The sequence below is a fragment of the Tripterygium wilfordii genome, chromosome 17 (genome assembly GCF_013401445.1).
Source record: "Tripterygium wilfordii isolate XIE 37 chromosome 17, ASM1340144v1, whole genome shotgun sequence".
Lineage (NCBI taxonomy): Eukaryota > Viridiplantae > Streptophyta > Magnoliopsida > Celastrales > Celastraceae > Tripterygium > Tripterygium wilfordii.
Window position 1 is genome coordinate 13,026,847 of NC_052248.1, and position 12,481 is coordinate 13,039,327.

At 37.7% G+C, this 12,481-nt stretch overlaps 2 protein-coding genes across 2 annotated transcripts; one reads left to right on the forward strand and one right to left on the reverse strand.

Moving 5' to 3' along the window:
• Positions 1-377: 377 nt before the first annotated feature.
• On the forward strand, positions 378-7,059 carry LOC119982374 (protein STRUBBELIG-RECEPTOR FAMILY 6). The gene is made up of 16 exons (XM_038825704.1): positions 378-649; positions 1,964-2,090; positions 2,187-2,258; positions 2,351-2,416; positions 2,500-2,571; positions 2,655-2,726; positions 3,112-3,183; positions 3,269-3,334; positions 3,441-3,503; positions 3,581-3,888; positions 4,535-4,818; positions 5,032-5,303; positions 5,701-5,833; positions 6,122-6,246; positions 6,364-6,520; positions 6,710-7,059. Exons 1-16 carry the CDS (start codon positions 553-555, stop codon positions 6,863-6,865), a joined length of 2,142 nt encoding a protein of 713 aa, XP_038681632.1. The 5' UTR covers positions 378-552; the 3' UTR covers positions 6,866-7,059.
• A 361-nt stretch (positions 7,060-7,420) lies between these two features.
• On the reverse strand, positions 7,421-12,420 carry LOC119982375 (26S proteasome regulatory subunit 7). Its single transcript, XM_038825705.1, has 10 exons — positions 12,241-12,420; positions 11,084-11,165; positions 10,141-10,232; positions 9,984-10,061; positions 9,589-9,650; positions 9,120-9,264; positions 8,800-9,018; positions 8,518-8,699; positions 7,945-8,120; positions 7,421-7,737 (listed from the first exon to the last, which is right to left on the reverse strand). The coding sequence occupies exons 1-10, from the start codon at positions 12,331-12,333 to the stop codon at positions 7,580-7,582; spliced, it is 1,287 nt and encodes a 428-aa protein (XP_038681633.1). The 5' UTR covers positions 12,334-12,420; the 3' UTR covers positions 7,421-7,579.
• Between the last annotated feature and the right edge of the window lie 61 nt (positions 12,421-12,481).

Genomic DNA, 12,481 nt, shown 5'->3' on the forward strand with positions numbered 1-12,481 from the left:
GATTCAATTTCTTCAAAGTAATATCTATGGCCGTATCATGATATATTGAATCATTAATGGCTCTTTCTCACTTTCCAATCAATATCTTACGGAATCAACTATTAACTACACAAACCCAGAAGCGTGCAATCCTTAAAAGCTACTGTGATTGTTGTTTTCTTAATATTTTATAGGCACAGAACAGGTAAAATACAGAGTAGATACATACACCTATCAAAAGGGTAGGTTTTTTTTTTTTTGTATATATGTGTGTATGTATTTTGGGTTTTCTTCTTTTCTACTCAAATTTATAAAATGAACAATATATAATATAAATAAGAAATCCCTTTTCTGTGGCTTTGGATTCTTCTGGCAAATCGTGCCTGCCAGCTTTACTCGGGCAATCCTACATGGCTGTATAGAAAAATCTTCCCGTTTCAATTATTTAATAAAAAAAGGAATAATCACAGGCAAAAAGAAAGTCTTGTTAATTTTCATTACAGAGGAAGCCTTCTTCTTCCTGGGTTTTGTTGGTGAGGTGAGACAGGGATCTCTCCTTGGTGTGAGAGAGAGATGGAGAACTGGAGAGTGGTCAAGCTGGTTTTCTTGGTAATCTGCATTTTGGGTTGGAAGCTCAAATCCATTAATGGAGCAACAGATCCAAATGATGGTCAGTACTTTGACTACTTGCTCTCTCACTATCTTTTGCTTTTGCCGCTTTTTGACAGCTGATTTGTTCTTTTGCTTTGCTTTGTTCAGATTTGTATGTGCTTATTCCAGCCATATCTACATTTTTTTTTGGTTTTAGTTGCTTCTCCATTACTGCTCTGCCTCCTTGTGACTGTAAAAATACTATCTTGTTCCATTGCAGATTTTCCGTATACAATGCTTGTTTACACTGCTTTTTATTTTCTTTCTTGTGTTTTTGGGTTGGGGGATTTGGACTTTGGTCTGGGATTGTGGCGATTAGTTCTCTGATGAGGCGAACGGAATCTTTTAATGAGAGAATCTTCATTGATTCTGTAAAGATTATTCTTTGTTAATGATGCAAGTAGTGAAAGTTTTGTTCTTCAGGCGATTTAGTGGCTCGAAACAACTATAGGTGTCGATTTGATTGGCTACCGATGCTTGTGGTGCCATGGGCAGGGCTGGGTTCTTCCTTGTATCAGTTGGATGCTTGATATGCTATGCACTTAAATTAGAGTACGATTAATAGCTGGGCAGATAACTGAGAATTGAGATTAGTAATAATTTAAGAGCCACATATTAGGAAAGGGATCAAAGGAAAATGTGAAACCAAGGCAGAGAGAGATGTAGGTCTTTCCCATACTACAGAAGGAGGTTACAGAACTTGTACTTTTCTAGAGTTCAAATTGCATTAGAAGACGAAGTTTAGAGCTTCTTGTGTTGTCTCTAAGAGGACCAGAAGGAGCAACCTCAAACTACTATCACATTGTGCTGAACTCCGCAATTCATACTTTTAAGATGAGAATTGTTTGATTGTTTCTTTCCTGAGGGGCTGAGATTTATCTATTTCCATGAAAGAACAGGAAGTCATTTTCAAGGTTATGGGATTGCCTCCCACCAACTGAATGTATGCTGTGAACTGCTTCAATCCAACACTAAGATAGGAAAGATAACCCCCCGGACTGTTTTATACTTGCAAATTGACCCCAAACAGTGTGGGCAAGATAGCTTACTCAAAATGTCTCCTTCGGAAGTAGAAGCTATCAGCTCTTTCCGAGTTCTCTTTGCCTGAAATCTCTGAACATGATTCAAACGCTGAAGTTTCAGGAAATTAGAACATCTCCAAAACGGTTTGAGTGGGTTCGGATTAGTATGGCATTACAAATGCTATAACTAAATTTTAAATGGTATTTGCAAGCAAGATGTTGAGAAAATTCAGATCACTTTCATGCGTGAATTAAGATTTTCTCTTATTTAAACGTTACATTGACCTTACTAATGGTGTGTGTGATTGCAGTGTCTGCTCTAAAAGGGATGTACAGTGGTTTAAATTCACCAACTGAGCTAGCCCAGTGGACTGGCGATGATCCATGTGGTCAGTCTTGGAAAGGCATTACTTGCTCGGGCTCACGAGTAACAGAAATGTGATTTTATATGCCCCCTTTTGTTCTCTTCAGTTGCTGTGGACTTGAATACTGGTGCTAATTTTGATCTGTATTTGTCTATTGTCATTATATCAGTAAAGTGGCAGGCCTTGGACTATCAGGATCAATTGGTTTTCAGCTCTCAAGTTTGACATCAGCAACCAACTTGTAATTTTCGCGGTCTTACATGCTGTTGTATTTCCTTTAATAAGTAGTACTTTGCTATATTTTGATACAATGACTTGCTGAAAATTCTGCAGAGATGTGAGCAATAATAATATTACAGGCGATATACCTTATTCACTTCCTCCAAACTTGCAGCAATTGTATGTGCAATTGTGGTTCCTTTTAATTACCCAATTCTCCTTTCTAATATTAGAATATTTACATTATATTTTTTAATGTGCAGAAATCTTGCCAATAATAAATTTACAGGTGGCCTGCCATATTCCATTTCTCAGATTACCTCTCTAAAGTATTTGTGAGTATTTTTGGGCAGTTTTATCCAGTGTGCACATAGGTTCAAACCCAATGCTTACTTTTTTCCCATCTTTTGGTGTGTAGAAATGTTGGCCACAATCAGCTACAGAACCAACTCAGTGACATGTTTAGTCAGCTTTCTTCCCTCTCCACACTGTGAGTTTTTTTTCCCAACCCCTCGAATACCCTTTAGTAGTTTTCAGGATACCTACCTTTGGCTTTGGGAGAGGTAACTGTATTATTTTCGGTGGAAGTATTACCATTTTCATGGTTCATTTGGTGAGAAGATATGAATATTTTATTTCTGAAATAGGTTTTTTGTTTGTTTATCTTTTGTTGTGTTTTCGCAAGAATCACTGTCCATGCATTATAGGTATATATAAGTAATTGAAGAACTTTGTGTGATGGATTAATCAGTTGGCTGTTGCACTATCGCCTTTAATATAGAAATTCAAAAATGTTATCGAAGTTCCAACTTTTTCCATGTCTGTTTGTTTTTTGCTAAAAGACTGACTGACAGTACTTTGTTTCCCTGCTACAGTGATGTATCTTCCAATGCTATCACCGGTAACTTGCCTGAGAGTTTTAGCTCACTTTCCAGTTTGACCACAATGTAAGTACAAGTATATTATTTTGAGATATAAAATACATATATTCATGGCCTCCCATCCATATTTATGTGACCGGTTATGGTGTAGGTTTTTGCAGAACAACCATTTTACGGGACCTATTGATGTCCTTGCAAATCTTCCCCTTGAAAATCTGTGGGTAACCATATTATTGGCTACTTTTATTGTAACGCCCTACGTGTACATCTATCAAAGTTGTTTTTCATATGGTTTACTTAAGGTTCTTACTTATGATTTCCAGGAATGTTGAGAATAACCAATTCACGGGATGGATTCCTGAACAGTTGAAAAGCATTAATCTGCAGTAAGTGTTTCTATTGCTTTATTGTTTCCAACGCATAAGTTTTTTATGATTTAGATACTGAGTGATTTTCATGACAGGAAGGGTGGTAACACATGGAGTTCAGGGTCTGCACCTCCACCACCACCTGGTACACCTCCGGCTAACAAAGGCAACCGAAATCATAAATCTGGTAGCAATAATAGCCCAGTAGATAGTGCAGCTGGAAGTCAAAGCAAAAGTTCGGGAATCGGGGGAGGTGGCATAGCTGGAATAGTGATTTCCCTCATTGTTGTTGGTGCTGTAGTGGCATTCTTTCTGGTAAAGAGAAGATCAAGGAGGACATCATCAGATATAGAAAAGCTTGATAATCAGCGATTTGCTCCTCTTACTTCAAATGAAGTACATGGTAACCCATATTCTTGACGCTTCTTAAATTCAGTCCAGCATCAGTAGGAGTAAATCTCTATCTTTTGCTTGATTTCAATCATTAAATCACTTGATTTAGATATTTGTTTGTATATCCTCAACTAGTACGGAGGGCCTACGACATACAAATACGACAAAATCTATTCAGCACCAAGGAAAAACAAAAGAATAGGAACCGAAACAAATGGCCCTTGCCATATTAATTTGTGTTTCCTGATTGTAATCCATCCTTTATATGCTGGTTTCATTCTTTCTTCGTGACAATGGTATTATGTAGATTTCAAAACGAGTCCATTAGAAATGCCTTTTCAAATGACCAACCACTCAAATTGAGTAATTAACACATGCTTGAGTAGATCTGATGTACATTTCAGAATATTTAAGAAATCCAGTTTGTTCAAATAGTAGTATTCGTTATATTGTAAATGGTTCTACTAAGTGATATCAGTTAATGATATTGAGGTTTAGTCTCCATCAGTCCATGAAGCCAATCAAATTAGTGGAAAGCTTCAAAATTGAATATTGAGATCTTACAATTATGTGGCTAGACCTGATCATTCTTAATCAACTTTTCATGTTCTAGGATACCAAGTAACATGTCATTCATTCAAAAACTTTCATTGCAGAACTGAAGTCTGTGGAGACTTCTTCTGGAATCAAGACGGTGACATTTGATGCCCCAGCGTCAATAAATCTTCGACCCCCTCCCACCGATCGTCACAAATCCTTTGATGAGGAAGATGTTTCAAGGAAGCCCGTTGTTGTGAAGAAAGCTGTTGCTGCACCTATAAATGTAAAATCATATTCCGTAGCAGATCTGCAGATGGCTACTGGTAGCTTTGGTGTTGACAACCTTCTTGGGGAAGGGTCTTTTGGACGGGTTTATCGTGCTCAATTTGATGATGGGAAGGTATACTTCTCTTGCTTATCAAATTATAATTTAGTATTCTGGGGACTGAAAAAAATGTCTTTGGTTTAATCATTAATGGTCGTCATTTTGTAAGCGAGCCGAACTTTCTTCAGCTCACTGCTGTTTTGTCTTGTAGATGACTTCTGTTTTTTTGGGGGTGGCATTCCTGGTGCCTAGTTAATTAAGATTCTTCTTTTACTGTTAATGTTGTAGGTTCTTGCTGTGAAAAAAATAGATTCATCCGCATTCCGAAATGATTTATCTGAAGATTTTATTGAGATTGTATCGAACATCTCCAATTTACATCATCCAAATGTAACAGAGCTAGTGGGTTACTGCTCCGAGCATGGGCAACATCTGCTGGTATACGAGTTCCACAGAAATGGGTCTTTGCATGACTCTCTTCACCTCTCAGAGGAAAACAGTAAACCATTGACATGGAACACTCGTGTCAAGATAGCACTAGGGACAGCCCGTGCACTAGAGTAAGTTCATCACTATAAATAACTGCATGCAATTATTGCTTTCATTTTCTTTTCTTCCCTTTTCTGAAATTCAAGAATACAACAAGGAAATATTGCATGCTACATGATTACCTTTCTTACTTTGGCAAGGCTTCTATGGTTTTGATGCCCTTAAAAAGTGTTCTTAATTCATATATTCTTTTCAAGACGTCATACTTATACAAATTTGGACGTCAGTGCTTCCGTATTCCCATATGGGATTGTATCTCTTTTCAAGATTTAAACATGATTTTTGCCTTTGTTAAATTCTTGTTCCAATTATCAGCTGGGCATCCTCAACCTTCGAAACCTCTTTCTTAAAAAAAATTTCAACAATGTGTGTGAATTGGCTCCCGGGCACTGAATTACTTTTTCCCAGGTACCTGCACGAACTTTGCTCACCGTCTATCATTCATAAGAACATCAAATCGACCAACATATTACTGGACACGGAACTTAATCCTCATCTTTCAGACTCTGACCTGGCTACTGTTGTCCCAAATGCAGATCAGGTATCAATAGCCTGGTTATATGTTGATCTATCGGTTTTTAGGAAAAACTAGTAGTTTGTTGTATCAAATAGTGGGAAACATAGTGTAGGACAAATGACTGGCCAATTTTCTGGTAGCCTTTAACCTTTGTACCTCTCATATGTTTATACATGTGAGTTGCTCATGGGATCATCTGCAAGGATTGGCGATATGGGATACTCTTGGATGACGTTTTTTTTGGGAGTTGGGGGGGGGGGATCTTTGGTACAAACTAGTTAGTTGCACTAATGAAATTTGCTACTAATGCAGGCAGTGGATTCCGGGTACAGTGCACCTGAGGTTGGCATGTCTGGTCAGTATACTCTCAAGAGTGATGTTTATAGTTTCGGAGTAGTCATGTTGGAGCTTCTCAGTGGGCGTCAACCCTTTGATAGGTGAAGTACTAGTTTACCATCACAGGAGCAGCGTCATTATTATTATAGTAATATCTCAAGATAAATGGTATGCCTTGGTTACCCTGCAATCTCATTTTCTATGCATTTATTCAACAGCTCGAGACCAAGATCTGAGCAATCTTTGGTGCGATGGGCCATACCTCAGCTACATGATATCGATGCTCTCTCAAAAATGGTTGATCCAGCACTCAAAGGACTCTACCCTGTCAAGTCTCTATCCCGCTTTGCTGATGTTATTGCTCTCTGTGTCCAGGTAATCAATTATTCTGGAAAGTGGATTATACCTTTCAGTTAGATGTTGAAAAAACCGGCTTTTAAGCCGTGTTACTTATGCTAATAAAGTTTGTTGGGGTCTAGGTGCACATAGTTGAACTTGCAGCGTTTAGTCGCTGTATAATTATTTCTTTTATTTGATACTTAAATCTCATTGATTTGGGAACAGCCGGAGCCGGAGTTTCGACCCCCAATGTCTGAAGTGGTTCAAGCACTGGTTCGACTGGTGCAGCGGACCAACATGAGCAAGAGAACATTCGGAAGCGATCAAGGAGTATCCCCACGAGCAGACAATATTCCAGATACACAAGACTACATGTCTTAACTCTTTAAGTTAGTAGCCATGGAATTCTTGGTGGTTTTTTTTTTTTTTTTTTTTTTAATTTCGACTGTAAAGTAATCTGAAAACAGCACCACTTCCATGGTTCGAGATTGAGTTTGAATTTCTGGTATATCTGTTTGGTTGGCACCTTAATGATGCTAGAATTATGCAATTTGTTAATATTATATGGTTGAGTTGGTTTCTTTCCCTTGTATCATCACATTGCCACTTACCCAATACTTCAATGCCCAAATAGACTAAACCCCCTGAGTTTTGAGCATAATTTTCAAAATATTATAATAATTTGAACAAAAATGAAATTATGTGGGGTGTACTTGAAATTTTGAAATTAGAAAAAAGACCATCTTGATAAAATCCCCAATCCTATTTTGTCAAATCCAAAACCCCAGTTTGAAATCGCCATCCAAACCTCCTTTCCCAATTCCTTAACTAACGACAAAGGCGTTGGACATAACCGAAGGTTGCAGGTTTGCGTGTGCCAAACCCGACCCGAGTTTAGACTTAATGGGTTGTCCAAGTTACAAAAAAAAGGTGGCATTTTGTTCTCAGCATAAATTAAAAATGAAAATCAGCACAAAAAGCACTTACAATAGCCATACAACAATTCATGTCACTGTCAGCTTTTGAAAGAAAAATGCTCGAAAATGGGAAGAAGGGGGGGGGGGGGGGGGGGGGGGGGGTTGGTGGTGAACCCGCTCAGTTGTAGACCATGTATTTAGGTGTTGCACTGAACTTTTGGTAACCCTTGATAACTTTGTTCACAGCATCAAGGAAGTCTTTCTCTGTTACAGTCTTCCTTCGAGCTCGAATTGCATACATTCCAGCCTCTGTGCATACACTCCTTATATCAGCTCCTGAGTGAGAAAAACATGTCAGCCTGTCAGAAAACCAACAAGGCAAGAGAAAATAAAACTCAAATATAGCAAAGAGGTTGCAGGAATGGTAGAGGCATCAATCAAACAATGATAAAAGAGCTCTGGGTTGGCCAGAAAAAAAAAGACAACAGTCCATCATTAATGCAGACAACATAAAAAAGTAATCTATGAAATGCAATCCGTTACCAGTTGAATTTGGGCAAAGGCGCGATAAAAGTTCAAAACGTATGTCCCTTTCACAGTTCATTGTTCGTGTATGGATCTTAAATATCTGTGTCCTACTCTCCATATCAGGGAGCCCAAACTCAACCTTGCGATCCAACCGTCCAGGACGTAATAGTGCTGGATCTAGCGTGTCAGGCCTGAAGATTAGAAAATACACCAGGTGTTAGGCAATGCTAGGCACCAAACAAAACCATTACCAAAATATTTGATGGAGCAATTTGAGGAATGCTTGCATCTCACACACAACATGAGAGTAGAACAAACCAAACCAAGAGAAACATGCAATAAAGTATTACTGCAGGGTGAAGAGGGGTTGTAAATGACTCAAAAAGAAATGAAGAAAGCAGCAAATGAAGTGGAGCAGCTTCCAGAGGGGGAAGATCGATGAAATAATGGCATAGCATCACAATTAACAACAATTCCTCCAGAGACCAGAAACCATGCAATAGGACATATATACTACGGAAATGTCACATAAGGAATTACGTAGCCACCTTTACCAATTTATCTATTCATAATGGATGAAAACTTTACCTATTTGTTGCCATAAGAACTTTGATGTTTCCACGGGCATCGAATCCATCAAGCTGATTCACAATTTCAAGCATTGTGCGCTGAACCTCGTTGTCTCCACCGACACCATCATCGAAACGTGCACCTCCTATGGCATCCACTTCATCGAAAAACACAATACAAGCCTTCTTTGAACGAGCCATCTGTTACGAAAAAAGACTCCATCATCTAAGGAAAGCAACATCCAAACATTGCATAACTGCAGGATGAAATCAAGCCATAAAGCAGGAAGCAATTTTTGACCTGAAATAGTTCTCGAACCATACGAGCTCCCTCACCAACATACTTCTGAACTAGCTCACTCCCAATAACACGAATGAAACAAGCATCAGTTCGATTAGCAACAGCTCTAGCTAGAAGAGTTTTACCAGTTCCAGGAGGACCATAGCAGAGAACACCCTTGGGGGGATCAATTCCAAGCTTCACAAATTTCTCAGGATGAAGCATGGGAAGCTCAACAACCTAGGAGAAAAAAAATGTTAATCACACAAGATTTTCAATCTACAACCCAAAGTAAGAGGGGGTGAAGGTAATAAACTATGTAAAAAAGAAGCAAGACATACTTCCCGCATCTTTTCAATCTGCTCCTTGCATCCACCAACATCATTGTATGTCACATCTGGCTTCTCTTCAACGGTCATCATGGTCACACTAGGATCTATCTTTGGAGGCAAAGGAATCTGTATCTGATATTTATTTCTGTCAACTCTGAAATTACAGTGTTCAAGTGACAACAAGTCAGTACATAATAATAACTGTCTTAATGAGAACCAAACCCATAAGTACAGCACAACAAAAAAAAAGGAAATTATGCTTATGACACGAGAGTACGTTACAAATAATTAAAAGCACAAGCAAACGCACTTTTAACTATTACATAGTAGATGACAATTTTTTGAAGCGGTAAAAGTATCCATTGTATCTGATACAAGAAATGGAACTTCATGCTTTCACTACAAGACAGCCAATGTAACAGATATGAGTAAAGTGACTTTTAAGAGAAATGAAAATGTCAAGAAATGGGAAACCTACCCCACACGCATGCCTTCCTCTATGTCAGTCGGAGAAACTTTGTCACCAAGCCCAACAACAAACTGCATTTGAGACAACAGAAATTAAAATTCCTGTCCAAATTAAACTAAATGCAGAAAATAAGACAGGTTTCTTAATTTTTTGGTAATGAATCAGTGAAAAACTATTCATATGAACTCCATTTTATGCCATGGCTAATAGATAACAAACAAGACATGCCACACAAAATTTCTTTCAACCAATTATTAGAATTGTTTAAGAAAAATAAGGTGAGCAAGCTATCTGAAGCAAATGTTCATACTTTGACAAGATAAGCAAATATCGGTTGTACTGCGTCTGTGTGTGTGTGTTAGAGAGAGAGAGAGACAGAGAGAGACAGAGAGAGAGATTCAAACCTTTGCAATCTGCTTAACATTTATTACGTATTTGGCATCTTCAGAATTTGGATTAATTATCTTTGTGCACCTTGCCACCTGGTTGAAGCGAGTGGTCAATGCTTTGGAGGAGTACAATGAAGTTAAAAAAACGTTAAACATTGTCAGAGAAAGATACCTGAAGAGGCTGCTCCTCCTGCATCATTTGCTTATCAGAAACAAGATCCCACTGGCTGGGCGCAGCTAATCCAGTATCAGACTCCTTTATACCTAGTTTAAAAGAAAACAATGTAACAAGAAATAGCAAAAGATTGACGAGCATTCACTAAAAATTGGGGATAACCAGAATTAAATAGATGCTGGTTGATAACAATGCATCAAATTATCATAAATGACAGCATTGTAAAATGTTCGGAATAACACAAAGATGTATTCTCCATGATAAAGCGGATATTCTTTGATGTTTTTACTTTTTAGAATAGAATTCAGTGACATAAAATAAATTGAAATTATATAACCATTCACTCCTCAGGCTTTACTAACCAATAGTTAAGCCTAACAATTAAACGTTACACTTCACTTGGAAGCACCAGTATTTTGTATGAGATAAAACAAACATTCTTTTGATCCATTACATATCCTCATCACACTCCTCAGACTTCAACCCATAAAGATCGAAGACCAGCCATTCAATGTTGCACTTATACTGGAAGTAGAATCCAGTGTTTGCTATGAGATAAAGAGAATATATATATATTTTTTTATCTATGAACATGATAACTTTCCTCAGGCTTTTGTTCATCAAGATTCTCACATCTCCCTCCAATAGGAAGTTAGGACATTACACTCATAGTAACCCTAAACGCACAGATGGATGATGGTTTGTCTAAATAAACATTCTAATAAAAAGATTATTCATTCCTATAGAACTAGCTATGGCACTTTCTATAGCACCAGCTAGAGCAAGCTGAGCAGTGAGCACACGAGTGAATTTCAAATGAAAGAAAAAGACATATGTACATTCACTTTTAGCCCGCAAATAGAAATAATAATAGAGAAAAGTCCATTAAGAAAATAGCTTCACTGATAACTAACACACAAAATGGAAAGTAGAAACATACCACATAAATCATTGACTTTTTTTGCCATTTCTTTAATTTCCTTCTCCGCTTTCTTTATGCTTGTAGAATAAGGTCCTAACCCCTGTGTCAACAATTACAGTAGTGGGAAATTTGAGAACAAGATTTATATCAAACTTCAAACAACAGGAAGTACAACATTGTATACTAAACTCGAACACCCATTTAGAATAAATTCAAGGTAAGAAAAAAAAAGTAACAAAAGAGAATATGGTACGAACCACAGACGCTTGGACGTACAGATACAGTAAACTTGCTGTCATGAAATCGAGTTTGTCTTTATACATTATTTTCACTTTAATTAACATGGATAAAACCATGGTGGCAAAGTCCATTTATTATTCTGCAGGTGAGAGCAAACTATGAGATCTTTAGTCGCCAAAGCAGATGAGTATTATTTTACGATTTTAGATGGGTATAATTAATACCATACTTAAAGACTTGAAGGATGCAAACCAAGGAAGACACGCCAGGAAAAAAAAAAAGAGTTACAGAAAAAAAAGAAGAAGAGAGATGCAAAAATGTTAGTATCAGCATCACAATGTTAATAAACAATCATTCCCTTGTAGCAGAATACATCCTACAATGTTTTAAGCAACAACAGGAAAGATATATGAGCAAATCAAGCACTTTCCTATGTTATCTCCCACCAAAAACTCCTCAATTGCTCAAGAAACCGAAGACAATAACTTCATAGATAAGGAGTTGAGAAAACAAAAGACAAAGGAAACGGTAGTCAATCGCGCTCAAATCAATACATAAATACAGAAACCTGTGTTGAAATCAATTAAGTTTCACGAAAGTCACAAAATCCAAAAAACAAACGTCCAGAATATCTTGGATAGAAAGGATGTGTAGGTCAATCCTAGAATTCGGTTCAACCTACAACGATACCTATTGAAGTATGCCCTATTTTTTCACACTTCATTACCAAACCAAAAGTAAACGGAAAAGGCTTGTTAAGCTTAAACAACTAATACCAAAAGAAACTCAATTTAATATCAGATCGAACTAATCGGATAAAATTCGACGTACTAATCAATGAGAAATAAAATAAATCTAGGGTTTTTTTCACTCTACTAGTTGAAGAAAAAGAGAGAGAGAGGGAGAAAGGAAAGAAAGCGGGAGAGAGAGAGTACATATGTCTTGAGAAGAGCGATGTCGTCTTCGTCGAGGGGCCGAGGATTCTTCTCGTCCCTGATCTCATCTTCGATGTCCTTCTCCGGTGCCATTCTTCGCAGATCGCTTCGATTTTCTCTCTTCACGCCACAAAGAGCTCGGGATGCTTTCCTTATTGGGGTTGGACTATGTAGGCGCGACTGAGAAGAAAGAAGGCTATGGGCTTGGACGTGCATATAAATAAACCCCTTCACATGTTCT

What these genes read in the sequence shown, in the direction of transcription:
- LOC119982374 (XM_038825704.1), top strand. Translation starts at nt 553, where the DNA reads ATGGAGAACTGGAGAGTGGTCAAGCTGGTTTTCTTGGTAATCTGCATT. An exon ending in AGCAACAGATCCAAATGATG is followed by an intron (nt 650 to 1,963) that starts GTCAGTACTTTG and finishes GTGTGATTGCAG; the next exon opens with TGTCTGCTCTAAAAGGGATG. An exon ending in TTATTGCTCTCTGTGTCCAG is followed by an intron (nt 6,521 to 6,709) that starts GTAATCAATTAT and finishes ATTTGGGAACAG; the next exon opens with CCGGAGCCGGAGTTTCGACC.
- LOC119982375 (XM_038825705.1), bottom strand. Translation starts at nt 12,333, where the DNA reads ATGGCACCGGAGAAGGACATCGAAGATGAGATCAGGGACGAGAAGAAT. An exon ending in ATGTTAAGCAGATTGCAAAG is followed by an intron (nt 9,651 to 9,983) that starts GTTTGAATCTCT and finishes TCTCAAATGCAG; the next exon opens with TTTGTTGTTGGGCTTGGTGA. An exon ending in CCTTTGCCCAAATTCAACTG is followed by an intron (nt 7,738 to 7,944) that starts GTAACGGATTGC and finishes TTTCTCACTCAG; the next exon opens with GAGCTGATATAAGGAGTGTA.